This window comes from Cynocephalus volans, chromosome 5, assembly GCF_027409185.1.
Source record: "Cynocephalus volans isolate mCynVol1 chromosome 5, mCynVol1.pri, whole genome shotgun sequence".
NCBI lineage: Eukaryota > Metazoa > Chordata > Mammalia > Dermoptera > Cynocephalidae > Cynocephalus > Cynocephalus volans.
The window spans coordinates 146126016-146140615 of NC_084464.1; the positions used below are offsets into that span (position 1 = coordinate 146126016).

The following is a 14600-nucleotide window of genomic DNA, read 5'->3' on the forward strand; positions in this document are numbered from 1 at the left end:
GACATGTTAAATTTGAGGTGCTTAATATGGGTTTGCATTTTTCCTGCCAAATCATCTATTTCTGAGTTATTTGTGGATAAGGCAGTAGATTGGGCTTTAGTGGGATCCTGTTAGCCATGGTTCTTTATAACAATTGGATGGATTAATTTTTCTGAGATAAGACCTTTCATAAGGAATTTTGGGAGTGATGGACGATGTCCTTAAGTAAACTCTTTGATGAGTACCTTAAATTATATCAAAGATCATTTTATAATTTCTAACTAAAGGTGAAGGGAAATGGCATAATATGGTAAGCAGAGCTCTCTGCTACAGGTTTATAGCTTTATATTTTAAACATGACTTTTCTGTAAATAAAGCCTACAGCTTTATGTACCATGTTACTTGTGAGTTTCAAGTTCCTCAATGTACAATGAAGGCTTTGGATAAGAAGATCTCTCTGGCATCTCACAGCTTTAATATTGCTATGCATTATTATTTTTTTTAGACACAAAAGAAAATATCAGTGTTGCAGATACTCTTCAAAAAGTTTGGGCTATGTTGGAACTGAATATAGAACAATATGCACTTTCTCTCTTAAGGTAAGGCAGTGCAATGATGATTCTTATTGTAGTATATTGTTACCCTTCAAGGTCCAGTTCAAATGCTACCATATTTATTGATTTTTCTCTAATCACTGCTACCAGAAACACACCATTGCTTCTGAACTTCCACAGTATTTTACCTGAAATGATGGTAAAATATCTATGGTTCTTGCTATTTTTTGTTTATGTCTTAATGGCACATAACTAAAATTCTAAGCAGAAAACCTCTGAAAAGCAGAACAAAGTTTCCTGAAATCTTATGCTGCTGAGAAGTCAAAAGTTAGAGTTTAGGACCTGATTGGAGATGGGACCCCAGTAAACAAATAGTCAGGTGAAATCCCTGGAGAACAACATTCTCTAAATAGGGACAAATCAGAAGTAGGTTGAACTTTACAGAAACTGCATTCTAGCCTCAAACCATGACCAGGAGAGAATGATCTGAACCAAACCAAGAGAAAATTTTATATATTCTTATGTTATATATAAATTTTATATTTATATATTATATATAATTGTATATATATAATTTTGAAAGAAGCAGACCCTCTGATGATCCAAAAAAAGAAAAAAACAAAAACTTCCAAAGGTAACTATTATAGAAATGCCCTAGAAAATAAAGAATAAAAATAAAATAAAATAAAACAGATAAAAAGCTTGAGAATTTAATTAGCACAACACATTCAAATGGAAACTACATAAATAAACATTTTGGTACCTGAAATTAAGAACTAATGAATGTGTTTAATAGCAGATTATTCAAAATAGAAGAGATTAGTAAACTAAGAAATAAGTCAACAACAAAAAAATCCCAACTGAAGCATAAGAGGAAATGAGTGGGAAATAAGGGACGTGTCGAATATGCTTAGAAAGACTAGCATATATATGATTGGAGTTCCAGAATATAAAAAGAAAATAGCCAAGAACTCTCCAACACTGATAAAAAGGCATCAACCCATGTTTTGCTGCTGACTACAGTCAGGAAAGACACAAAGAAAACCACGCCTAGACTCATCACAGTTAAACTGTTGAAAATCAGACCAAAAGACAAGCCTTAAAGCAAACAGAGAAATAAGATATATTATCTTCAAAGGACAATGAGACTAATAGCATACGTAGGAGTAAATTCCTGACAGCAGTAACACAAAATTCCGGAGTTGGGTAAAACGTTGTAAAACATTCTAAGATTCTAGCATTATTAGCAGAAGTGGTGAAAGCAATAACTTAGATGAGACTTTAATAGGGCAAGGCTGCTTGATTTATTCTCTGACATTATACAATATGGCTTAACTACTGAATTTAATAAGAAATAAGATTAATCTTATACATCTCCCAGAGAATAGAAAAAGAGGAAATGTTTCCTAACTCACAATCTTGATACAAAAACTCAACAAGGAAAGTACAAGAAATGAAATTGCAAATAAATCACCCTCTTGAACATAGATGCAAAAAATATGTAATAAAATATTAACAAATCAAAATCAGAATTATCTGAAGATGATAAATCTCATAACTAAGTGGGTCTTCCCAACCCCCAGATGTGCAATGGTGATTTAATATTAGAAAGTTGGTAATTTTAATTTAGCACATTGACAGGAGAAAAGGACAAGACAGTCATTTGGATAGGTTCAGAAAAAGCATTTGACAAAATTTAAAACACATTCAAATTTTAAAAATCTCTTACCACTAGGATTAGAGAACACTCTCCTTAATATGTTAGGGTAGCTAGTATGTTTTCTTTTTTCTTTCTTTTTTTCTTTTTTGAAAAGAACCTACTGCAAACATGATTGGTGGTGAAATTTTTGAAAGCTTTTTCTTGAGTTTAGGAGTGAGACAAAGATGCCTGTCCAACGCCTTCTACTCAAGATCATACTGAAATCCTAAGAAGGGAAAACAGGCAATAAAGCAAAATAAAAGCCATTAGAGAAGGGAAGAAATAAAAATTCCACTGTTAACAAATGATATGATTGTAGACATAGGAAATACCAAAAATTCTAAATAAAAACTATGAAAATTAATAAAAGAATCAAGAAAAAGTGCTGGATACAGAGCCAATATAAAATAATAATTGCATTTCTATTTATAAGCAAGAGACAAATAGAGCATTCTATATAAAAATATATAAAATGTGAAATAGCCTAAAATTAATGAATAAATTCACAATGAACCAAATATCAGAATTTTAGCTAAAGACAGAGTCCAACTCTGCACTTGCCCAACTCTGAGAGTGAGAGCCTCCCTGTCCTCAACCTAATCCTGGCCCACAGATACTGTTATTGCCTGATCACTCCAGCTTGATTCGTTTTTGCTACAGAACCCTTAATTGGGTATACTTTTACCTAAAATTCCAATTGGATGGAAACACACAGAGCATAAGCCCCCTTATGACACCTATCTCTTGTGGTGTCTGTTATGGGAAGATCTCTAGGTCAGATCCTACACCTAATTTTCATATAAATGATGTGCTAAAAAGTGAGCTCTCCTATTAGGGAGTCAGATCACTTCACCACGGAGGTGTATTTGGAATACAATCATAACACTTCGGGGGGCTGGAGTCCCTCTCCTTGTGATCTTCCCGCCATGGTCAAGAGCATTTCCCAGAATCTCAGCTAATGTACAATACAGAGGCCATGCTCTTTCAGTAGTTCAAGTTCTATACCCAAACCCGCTGAACAGATAAAACCAGCATGTCTGACTGTTATTTAAGCTCACATGCTAGGAGCATCCAAAGCTACCTTATCCCAGCAGGAATTAATTATACCGTTCAGAGCACAGCTTTTGGCATAAGACCAAATGCTAATTAATCTCAGCTGTACTAATTACCAGATGTGTGACCCAGAGTACGTTTTTTAATCCTCTCTAAATTTTTTTTTTTAAATCTGTAATATAGGGATAATAATGTCCACCTTATAGTACTATTCCTTAGAAAAGCTGTAAAGATAAATTAAGGTAACACAGGAATGGTACTTGGCACAATGCTACAGATTGGACCACTACAGAACACTGGCTATGATAAATACTGGTACTGTCATTACTACTGCATGTAGAACTTTGAGGTCCTGAAGCCTAGCCTTGCATTCTAAACTCTTAAGGGGCAGAACTTCCCCAAGTCTACTTTGTGGAAGACTGAGTATACCAAGTTAACTTTCTCTCTGTCCAATTAAAATTTAGTCTTAAGATTCAGTCCAATTGTATGGATGTATACACAGAGCACAAACTCTCTTATACAATTTGCTCCTCCATTGTGGGGCCTACCACAGGAAGATCTCGGGGTCAGGTCCTACGCCTAATTTTCATGTAAATGCTATGCTAAAAAGTTGAGAACCCATGTTAGGGAGTCAGATCAGACTAACTCTGACTAAATTAAGATTAAATCTTAATTAAGACTAAATTTTCCAACTCTGTCAGGGATGTCTCTCTGGGTCATTCAAGATATTCCACATAATATATGAGGATTTTGATGACCCTGTGCTTATTAAAATTTCCTGATGTTTATAAAAAAGGGTAGAATAGGCCGGCCCGTGGCTCACTCGGTAGAGTGCGGTGCTGATAAAAAAGGGTAGAATGTTTGAGGGGGACAGTGACAGTCTGCAAAAATTGTAAATTTGACCCTTATTTTAGGATGGTGGTGGTGAATTCCCTATATGTGTCATGTTTAGATTAGGCCAGCTCCCATGTGCTTTCCAGTGGTGCTCTGCTGGAAAATGATTGACCACCAAATTTTAGTTCCCAGTTAGGATGATCATTTTTTTTTTTTTTTAATCATCCAAACCAGGACAATTTGAGAAAGAGAGATGGAGAACTGTTAATAATTAAGCCATGACCATAAGCATAAACCCCTACTGCTTCAGTCATACCAGGATATATGGTCACCTTACTCTTTGTTCTTGTCACCATTTTGAAACCCCTCCACGTATGACCCTGTTAATTTCCTCCACCACCACACTAATGATCGAATGGAGCATGTGAATTCTGTCCTCCCCATGAGGACCTCCATGGCTTTGCTTCCCACTGACAATCAGTGAAAACATCTGTCTTCTGGAAGCCGAAAAACACCTCTAGCTCTGTTTAGACCTCTAATAGAGAAACACTTTCTACGGCCATAATGGCTTTCATCCCACCTAATATCTGAAACATTGTATGACAGACCGTATATTCCAGGTGCTACTAAGGCCAGATCCAATTTTGGTTCTGATTTTCCACCTATAAACTTTGATTACTACCTCAGTCATAAATTACACTCTCCTCTGACTTCAGATAACCTTGAGCACCCTTGAGAGACATGGTTTAAGGCTGACTTGGAATGGGACCCTCTACCACGGCACCATGTACCATGGGCCACACTCCCACCCTCTTTGATCAAGAGCTCAGTCCAACAAGCAGTGGTTCTCAATATTTTATGCTTTTTTCTTTCTTTTTTTGGCTTATTTCTTTTTTAGTGAGTAAAATAAAGTTATGTATCAATGGCAAAAACCACTTTTAAAATAAACCCTATTTTTACATTTCTAGGCTAATGTTTAAAAGCAAGTGCAAATCTATGGAATCTTATCCATGCTATCAAGATGAAGAAACTAAGATTGCTTTTGCTGACTATTCTGTGACCTATCAAGATCAGCCACCAAATTCTTGGTTCATAGTATTCAGGTCAGGTTATCATTAACGGGCAAATGATGTAATCTTTCAATGGCATGCAACATTTTTATATCTATAGAGCCCTATGGATATTTATGATAGTAAAAACATCAGCTTCTAGGTTGCTTTCATAACTTACTTAATTCTTTCACACGTACTATAAATGGTAAGATATTATAGAAAATTGTATCTGTTCTTTTTATTAAAATATGAAGAATATGAAGTAATTATTGGAACTTTTTAGGAATATGATAAAAATAATATAACAAATTAATATGCTTTCAGTATAGAAAGAGATCCTTCCATTTCTAAGCAATAGCATATTAGTTAAAAGTCACAAATTACTAACAAAATGGAATTTCTTAACAGTTTGCACTTACATGACAAAATAACATATTAACAGTTTTTAAAAAAAATAACATGCATACCTTGTCATTATTTGAAACTTTAGATTTTTTTAATTTTTTGGCATTAAACCTAATTTAAAACTTTCTTTAAGATTCATGTCAAGATAACGTTCATGCTTTTGTGATTACAGAGAAACATTTTTGGTTACTCAAGATATGATTTTGGTTCCCAAAGTATATACTACACTTCCAGTGTGTATGCTGCACGTTATTAATAATGATACCATGGAACAGGTGCCAAAGGTGTTCCAAAAAGTGGTGCCTTATCTTTATACCAAGAACAAGGTAGGTGTAAAATTTATTTTTTTGATATGATAGAATGGCAGTGAAAAGCCATCAGCTTGTAGAGGGTCCAGAAGAAAGAAAGGCACAAGTTTAACAGAGGACTAGGGCCCTGGTCTCATTTACAGCAGGAGATAGTTCATGTGAATGCTAGAACATTCTTTACCTCTCAGCCCTCCTTTTTCTTCTCCCTAAAGAAAATATGACAAAAAGAAAGCATTAGAAATTCTAAGTATTGAAATCATAAAATCATACAGACCCTTAAAAGAGAAATAGTTTTAAAGAGCTCGTTTAGTCCTTTCCCTAAATCAAATCAAATGGTTGTCTTTGCTTCCCACTGGGTTTTTATTCTATTCCTGAATATTTCAGAAGATTGAGATTACACAGTCACCCACCACCCACCACCCACCACCCCATAGACTTTTCCAGGCTACCTACGTTCCATGAGTGGCCAGAAGCATTTGGCACGTTCTTCTTGCTGAGTGACAGAGCCTGATCGCTGACCTTCACTCGAACCATGTTGCGTCTCTATTTAAATCCCATCTTTCTGTTTTCTGTCATCTCCTCTAAGAGGGAATCATCACAAAAGATAGTGTATACCTGGACTGGAAACCAAGAGATCTGTTTAACCTCTGATCTTGCATTTTTTTTTTTTTTATTTGTTGTTTTTTTATTTTTTTTATTTTTATTTTTTTTTAAATTTTATTTTGTCGATATACATTGTAGCTGATTAATGCTCCCCATCACCAAAACCTCCCTCCCTTCTCCCTCCCCCCCTCCCCCCCAACCATGTCCTTTCTGTTTGTTTGTTGTATCAACTTCAAATAATTGTGGTTGTTATATCTTCTTCCCCCCCCCCCCCCCGGTTTGTGTGTGTATGTGTGTGTGTGAATTTATATATTAATTTTTAGCTCCCACCAATAAGTGAGAACATGTGGTATTTCTCTTTCTCTGCCTGACTTGTTTCACTTAATATAATTCTCTCGAGGTCCATCCATGTTGTTGCAAATGGCAGTATTTCATTCGTTTTTATAGCTGAGTAGTATTCCATTGTGTAGATGTACCACATTTTCCGTATCCACTCATCTGATGATGGGCATTTGGGCTGGTTCCAACTCTTGGCTATTGTAAAGAGTGCTGCGATGAACATTGGGGAACAGGTATACCTTCGACTTGATGACTTCCATTCCTCTGGGTATATTCCCAACAGTGGGATGGCTGGGTCGTATGGTAGATCTATTTGCAATTGTTTAAGGAACCTCCATACCATTTTCCATAGAGGCTGCACCATTTTGCAGTCCCACCAACAATGTATGAGAGTTCCTTTTTCTCCGCAGCCTCGCCAGCATTTATCGTTCATAGTCTTTTGGATTTTAGCCATCCTAACTGGGGTTAGATGGTATCTCAATGTGGTTTTGATTTGCATTTCCCGGATGCTGAGTGATGTTGAGCATTTTTTCATATGTCTGTTGGCCATTTGGATATCTTCCTTAGAGAAATGCCTACTTAGCTCTTTTGCCCATTTTTTAATTGGGTTGCTTGTTTTCTTCTTGTAAAGTTGTTTGAGTTCCTTATATATTCTGGATATTAATCCTTTGTCAGATGTATATTTTGCAAATATTTTCTCCCACTCTGTTGGTTGTCTTTTAACTCTTTTAATTGTTTCTTTTGCTGTGCAGAAGCTTTTTAGTTTGATATAATCCCATTTGTTTATTTTTCCTTTGGTTGCCCGTGCTTTTGGGGTCGTATTCATGAAGTCTGTGCCCAGTCCTATTTCCTGAAGTGTTTCCCCTATGTTTTCTTTAAGAAGTTTTATTGTCTCAGGGTGTATATTTAAATCCTTAATCCATTTTGAGTTGATTTTAGTATACGGTGAGAGGTATGGATCTAGTTTCATTCTCCTGCATATCGATATCCAGTTATCCCAGCACCACTTGCTGAAGTTAGGTATAGAGGGAAAGTATCTCAACATAATTAAAGCCATATATGACAAACCCACTGAATATCATCCTGAATGGGGAAAAGCTGAAAGCTTTTCCTTTAAGAACAGGCACTAGACAAGGATGCCCACTCTCACCACTCCTATTCAACATAGTGTTGGAAGTACTAGCCAGAGCAATCAGAGAAGAGAAGGAAATAAAGGGCATCCAGATTGGAAAAGATGAAGTCAAACTGTCCCTGTTTGCAGATGACATGATCCTATATATCGAACAGCCTAAAACCTCTACAAAAAAACTGTTGGAATTGATAAATGATTTCAGCACAGTAGCAGGATACAAAATCAACACACAAAAATCAGTAGCATTTCTTTTCTCCAATAGTGAACATGCAGAAGGAGAAATCAAGAAAGCCTGCCCATTTACAATAGCCACCAAAAAAATAAAATACTTAGGAATTGAGTTAACCAAGGAGGTGAAAAATCTCTATAATGAGAACTACAAACCACTGCTGAGAGAAATTAGAGAGGATACAAGAAGATGGAAAGATATTCCATGCTCTTGGATTGGAAGAATCAACATAGTGAAAATGTCCATACTACCCAAAGTGATATACAAATTCAATGCAATCCCCATCAAAATTCCAAAGACATTTTTCTCAGAAATGGAAAAAACTATTCAGACATTTATATGGAACAATAAAAGACCACGAATAGCCAAAGCAATGCTGAGCAAAAAAAATAAAGCTGGAGGCATAACACTACCTGACTTTAAGCTATACTACAAAGCTATAATAACCAAAACAGTATGGTACTGGCATAAAAACAGACACACTGACCAATGGAATAGAATAGAGAATCCAGAAATCAACCCACACACTTACTGCCATCTGATCTTTGACAAAGGCACCAAGCCTATTCACTGGGGAAGGGACTGCCTGATCTTGCATTTTTTAAGTTTATGGCTTTGAACCTCTTCATATTTCTTTTAGTGTTGTGGCTGTACTTGACATCTGAGGTTCATTTCAGCTTATTTTATTTTATTTATACTTATTATTTTTCTACACATTATTTTGTGTAAATTAAGACTTACCTATCTAAAGAATGCTGGTGTTACAGAAATAAAGGGTAAGTTAAAAATGCATTTACTCCATAAAAACCCTAATAGCTCTTTTGAACTGTTTTAGGAATTTTAGGAAAGTTTTTAAAAATCAGGGCAATTAAATTATTGGTGAAATCATTTAATCCAATTGATACATATACACATATATATGCTACTATTTTTGAAACTATTTTATTGATATATTATTATAATGTTAAAAATTTGTGTGTTTCATTAAACTCTTAGCATTTTTTTCTCTTATTTTTCATGAGATAAATTTTCTAGATATTGCAGTCACATTTTACTAAATTTAAAGACATTATCAAATTATAACATGGGCTTAAATTATTTTTACTTTGTATTAAATGTGGCAAGTTTCACAGTTACATTTAATGAGAGAATCTGGAAAACATTAATTTTTTGTGTGCAGTTACCTATATTTGGAACGTATAATGTATAACAAACATATTTTTTTAATTCACTTGATTAATGTCAATGCACCAATATGTTATTTTTATTTATATTTATATTTATTATTTTTCTTAATTGCTTTTGAAAGTGCATTTCACTTAAAAACAGAACAATTTGCTAATAAAAGTCTGTTTCAATATATGAAACATTTGTCTGCAAACTTTATTTGACCATACAATTTCCTTTTTCTCTATACTTAATCTCCCATGTCCTAATAAGTGACATTTTATTAAAAATTACAATATTATGAAATTTATCTATAAACTTTACCTCCCTACAGCAGAATACCCGAGTTAAACACCATAGAGAAGCACTTGCTCTTCAGTTATAAACTTGCCTTCAGACCTCTTCTCTTTACCTCTGTGCTTACATAATTTGGCATAGCCCTTATGAACTCTCTTGATATGGTCCCACCCTCATATTCCAGAGGTGGTCTCAAGAGACAACTGAACATCTTTGGCTAGATAGATAATGTCTAAAACTCTAATGAACAGTTATGGAACTGGTAACCTTAGGTGGGAATTTTATGGTTGCCTCTGCCTGGCAGGCTCATCAAGGACATACTAGCCTATATGAAATTCACCAGAGGCCTTGACATATGCCTTTCTGAAATCCATAAACAGCAAGTCTGCAACATTTACCTGATTTTGTGTCTTCTAATCTTATCAAAAAGGAAGTGAAGTACTTGTTTCCTATAAGCTCACACTGGCTTTTAAGAATCTTTTTTTGCTTCCTTGAGCTCTCACAAGGCATCCTTTTTATGATCTACCTTGGTAAGGAATGTTATTAAACTTATTAGTCCCTGGTTTGCAGAGTACATACTCTTCTGGAATTTGAAAAATCAGAATGTTTTGCTCTATTTTTTAAATAATTCCTGAAAGGCCATGCATTGTAGTTCAGAATATTCATGTATGAGATTTCTCAGTACTAGGTACTCTATTTTCTAGCTCTTTTGCTCTGAGAGTCCTGAATCCAGTTAGAATAGCCGGGTCCTGTCTTATAATTCTATCCCTGGTTTAGCTTTAGGTTTTCACGTACTGATATCTATCCTACCATTTGGTAACTCTTTTTCCTCTTAAAATTATTCTCTGAGTCTGGACAGATACAAAACAAGAGTCACGCAATTTTGTTTTGCTTCTTTAATGCATTAGTTCTATAATATCAAATAATAATGAAAATAGTGATAAATCCATGCATTATAGTTTGCAAATAAAAATGCTTTAGCATAAACAATTTATCTTCCTTTTTTACTTGCCCCAAACATAATGTCTAAAGGTCCATACTGGTGTTGCAATTCTCATCTCATTATGGGTATTGGAATTCTGGTTAATATGCCTAGATGTCTATTGAAATTTTATGTTTTCATTCTGGCTTGTATATATCTAATTTTTGTTTCTGGAAATCTAAACACATCAAAGAGCTTCCTCTGCAACAGAGAACAACTGGAAAACAAATCTATCTTTTTATTTCTTATTAGGAGCATCTGGAATTATAAACTCAGAATTATTTTGAACCTTTGGATGTTGTTAAAATATCATGCTCATGCTTCACTGACTTCCTGGTCAGATATCCAATTATGTTGAACCAAACTATTACCCACCCTGAAGTAGTTACTTTCTCAGATTCTCCAGCTGCCTCTTTTCTGCAACCTAAAGAGCTCATCTCCAGACACACATCTGGGTTTTGTGGAATCAGATCAGTTGTTAATTCAATAGCTTTACCTGTCACCCCAAGGAAACCACATTTCTATAAAGTCTTTTGCTTTCCTCACTTCAGTATTTCAGAAAGATGAATATGGGAGACAGAAAAATCAAATAAGAAGCTATTGGTCTACTCTAGGATATGCAGTGATAAAAACTTGCCTTAGGAGGCATCAGAAGAATGCCTAATTAGAAGAAAACATAGTCAATATCTACTACAGTTAAGCACTTTATTGTATAGTTAAAGAACCACACAAAGAAAGATGTTATAGTCAGTCATTTTCCTGGAAACATAAGATGATGCTTTCTAAGAGGCATTTCAAAACATAATGCTAGCAACTCTACTTTTATTAAGAGATTTGGAGATCTATATGTATATCAAGATACTAAAGCATTTAATCCTATATCCTATATTGTACATTTGAGAGACTAGTAGCAGTGCGACTCACTTCTGTGTAATTGCTCTTTCTTATAGAAGGGATACACATTTGTGGCCGAAGCATTTACTGGTGACACGTATCTGTCAGCTTCACGATGGAAACTGCGCCTCATTGGTCCTTACACTCCACTGCCATGCCTCTCTCGAGATGCTCCATGGAATGCCTTTGCCATAAAGGAAATAAGAGATTACTACATACCTAATGATAAGAAAATTGTATTCAGGTATAAGTATATGGCATAAGGGAAAGTGCATTCTTTCTAAACTATTCATATTTTAGGATAAAAATAAATCCTGCAGAAAAATCCTGAGTCATTTTCGAATTTCAGCTTCTACACTCATTTGGAAACAATTAATTCAGAGTAATATGATGATGTGTGTATTATATAGAATCAAACCTATATGGTTGCATTTAATGGTAGTGATATTTTCTTAGTCTTCATCTTACTTGACTTTTATTAAACATTCTTCATGACACGTCTTCCTCTTATGACTTTCTCCTTTTTCTGCTCTATCTCTGACTAGTCTATTGTGGGGGCTTCTCTTTATCTGCCAACTCATCCTTCTTTTTATGCTCATCTATACACTGTACTCTCCTTGTATAGCCTAATCAGGGACTCTGCTCTCTTTCATTAATCAGTCCTGTTTGTTCTAAGTCTGATATACTTTTCCTTTCCAAGCCCTCCTCTCTATGCTTGTGCTGCTTCAGGCTGTCATTATCTTTAGTCTACAAAATTGTTGCATTTCTGGAATCCATGGTTCCATTATAGTCCCTTTTTAAAACTCTACTATTTCTCTCTCTCTCTCTTTCTTTCTTTTCTCCCTCTTTTCCCTTTATCATTGACATACCCAACCTTTATTACCACAGTAATTACCTTTCTAAAACACATTTTTTTTTTTTTTTTTTGTCTTTTTCGTGACCGGCACTCAGCCAGTGAGCGCACCGGCCATTCCTATATAGGATCCAAACCCGCAGTGGGAGCGTCGCACGCTCCCAGCACCCCACTCTCCCGAGTGCGCCACGGGCAGGTATTTGTTTGACATGATGATTTCCATTCCTTTGGGTATATACCCAGAAGCTGGATTGCTGGATCATACGGTAGATCTATCTGTAGATTTTTGAGAAACCTCCATACTGTTTTTCATAATGACTATATTAATTTATTGCCCCACCAATAGTGTAGAAGAGTTCCCTTTTCTGCACATCCTCACCAGCATTCGTTATTCTCAGTCTTTTTGATAATAGCCAGTCTAACTGGGGTGAGATGATATCTCAATATGGTTTTGATCTGCATTTCCCTGATGATTAGTGATATTGAGCATTTTTCCATGTACCTGTTAGCCATTTGTATATCACCCATTGAAAAATGTCTGTTCAGCTCCTTTGCACATTTCTTTAATTGGATCATTTGATTTTTTTACCATGTAGTTGTTTGAGTTCCTCGTATAATCTGGATATTAATCATTTTGTCAGATGTATAGTTTGCAAATATTTTATCCCATTCTGTAGGTTTTCTTTTCACTCTGTGCATTGTTTCCTTTGCTGTGCAGAAGCTTTTTAGTTTGACATAATCTCATTTATTTATTTTTTCTTTTGTTGTTTGTGCTTTTGGGGTCTTATTCATAAAGTCTTTGCCCAGTCCTATTTCCTGAAGTGTTTCCCCTATGTTTTCCTTCAGTGGTTTTATAGTTCCAGGTCTTAAGTCTTTAATTCATTTTGAGTTGATTTTGGTATATGGTGAGAGGTGGAGGTCTAGATTCATTCTTCTGCATATGGGTGTCCAATTTTTCTATTTGCTGAAGAGGCAGGCTTTTCCCCAATGTGTATTCATGTTGCCTTTGTCTAAGATCAGTTGGCTATAAGTCTTTGGGTTGATTTCTGGGTTCTCTATTCTATTCCATGGGTCTGAGTGTGTATTTTTATTTAATACCACGCTATTTTGGTTACCATAGCTTGGCAGCATAATTTGAAGGTGGGTAGTGTAATGCCTTCAGCTTTATTATTTTGCAAAGGATTGCTTTGGCTATTCAGAGATTTTTGTTGTTCCATATGAGCATTAGGATTTTTTTTTTTCCATTTGTGTGAAGTATGTCATTGGTATTTTGATGGGGATTGCATTGAATCCGTAGATAGCTTTAGGTACTATGGACATTTTCACAATGTTGTTTCTTCCAATCGAAGTGTGTGGAATGTCTTTCCACCTTTTTGTGTCTTCTTTAATTTCTTTCCATAGTGATTTGTAGTTCTTTTTGTAAAGATCTTTCACTTCCTCAGTTAAATTGATTACTAGATATTTTATTTTGGGGGCGCTATTGTAAATGGGCTTACTTTCTTGATTTAATTTTCTGCTAGTTCGTTACTGGAGAATATAAACACTACTGATTTGGGGGCATTAATTATGTATCCTACAACATTACTGAAATTGTTAATGAGCTCTAAGAGTTTCTCGGTAGTCCTTATGTTTTCCTAAACATAAGATCATGTCATCTGCAAACAAGGACAGTTTGACTTCATCTTTTCCAGTCTGGATGCCCTTTATTCCTTTCTCTGGCCTGATTGCTCTGGCTGATACTTCCGATACTCTGTTGAATAGGAGTGGTGTGAGTGAGTAATCCTTGTCTTGTTCCTGTTCTTAAAGGAACAGTTTTCAGATTTTCCCCAATCAGGATGATGTTGGTGGTGGAATTGTCATATATGGCTTTTATTTTCCTTCTATACCTAATTTGTTCAGCATCTTTTTCATGAAGGGATGCAATTAACTGATCTTTGACAAAAGTGCCAAGAACATACATTGGGGAAAAGACAGCCTCTTCAGTAAATGGTGTTGGGAAAACTGGAGATCCATGTATAGATGAAAGAAATGAGACCTACACCTCTCATCATATACCAAAATCAACTCAAAATGGATTAAAGACTTAAGTATAAAACCAGGAACTATAAAACTCCTAGAATAAAACATAGGGGAAACAATTTAGAATGTAGGACTGGGCAAAGCCTTTATGAATAAGACCCTAAAAGCAGAAGCAAAAAAAGAAAAAATAAACTAATGGGA

The 14600-nt window shown here is 35.2% G+C and overlaps 1 protein-coding gene across 1 annotated transcript in view; it reads left to right on the forward strand.

The window, feature by feature from the left end:
- The window catches only part of ADGB (androglobin), a 168768-nt gene that overhangs the window by 107680 nt on the left and 46488 nt on the right, over positions 1-14600 (forward strand). The window contains exons 23-26 of the mRNA XM_063098032.1: positions 485-578; positions 5088-5222; positions 5749-5902; positions 11584-11771. Coding sequence (XP_062954102.1) covers positions 485-578; positions 5088-5222; positions 5749-5902; positions 11584-11771 — 571 coding nt within the window. The remainder of the gene's footprint in view (positions 1-484; positions 579-5087; positions 5223-5748; positions 5903-11583; positions 11772-14600) is intronic.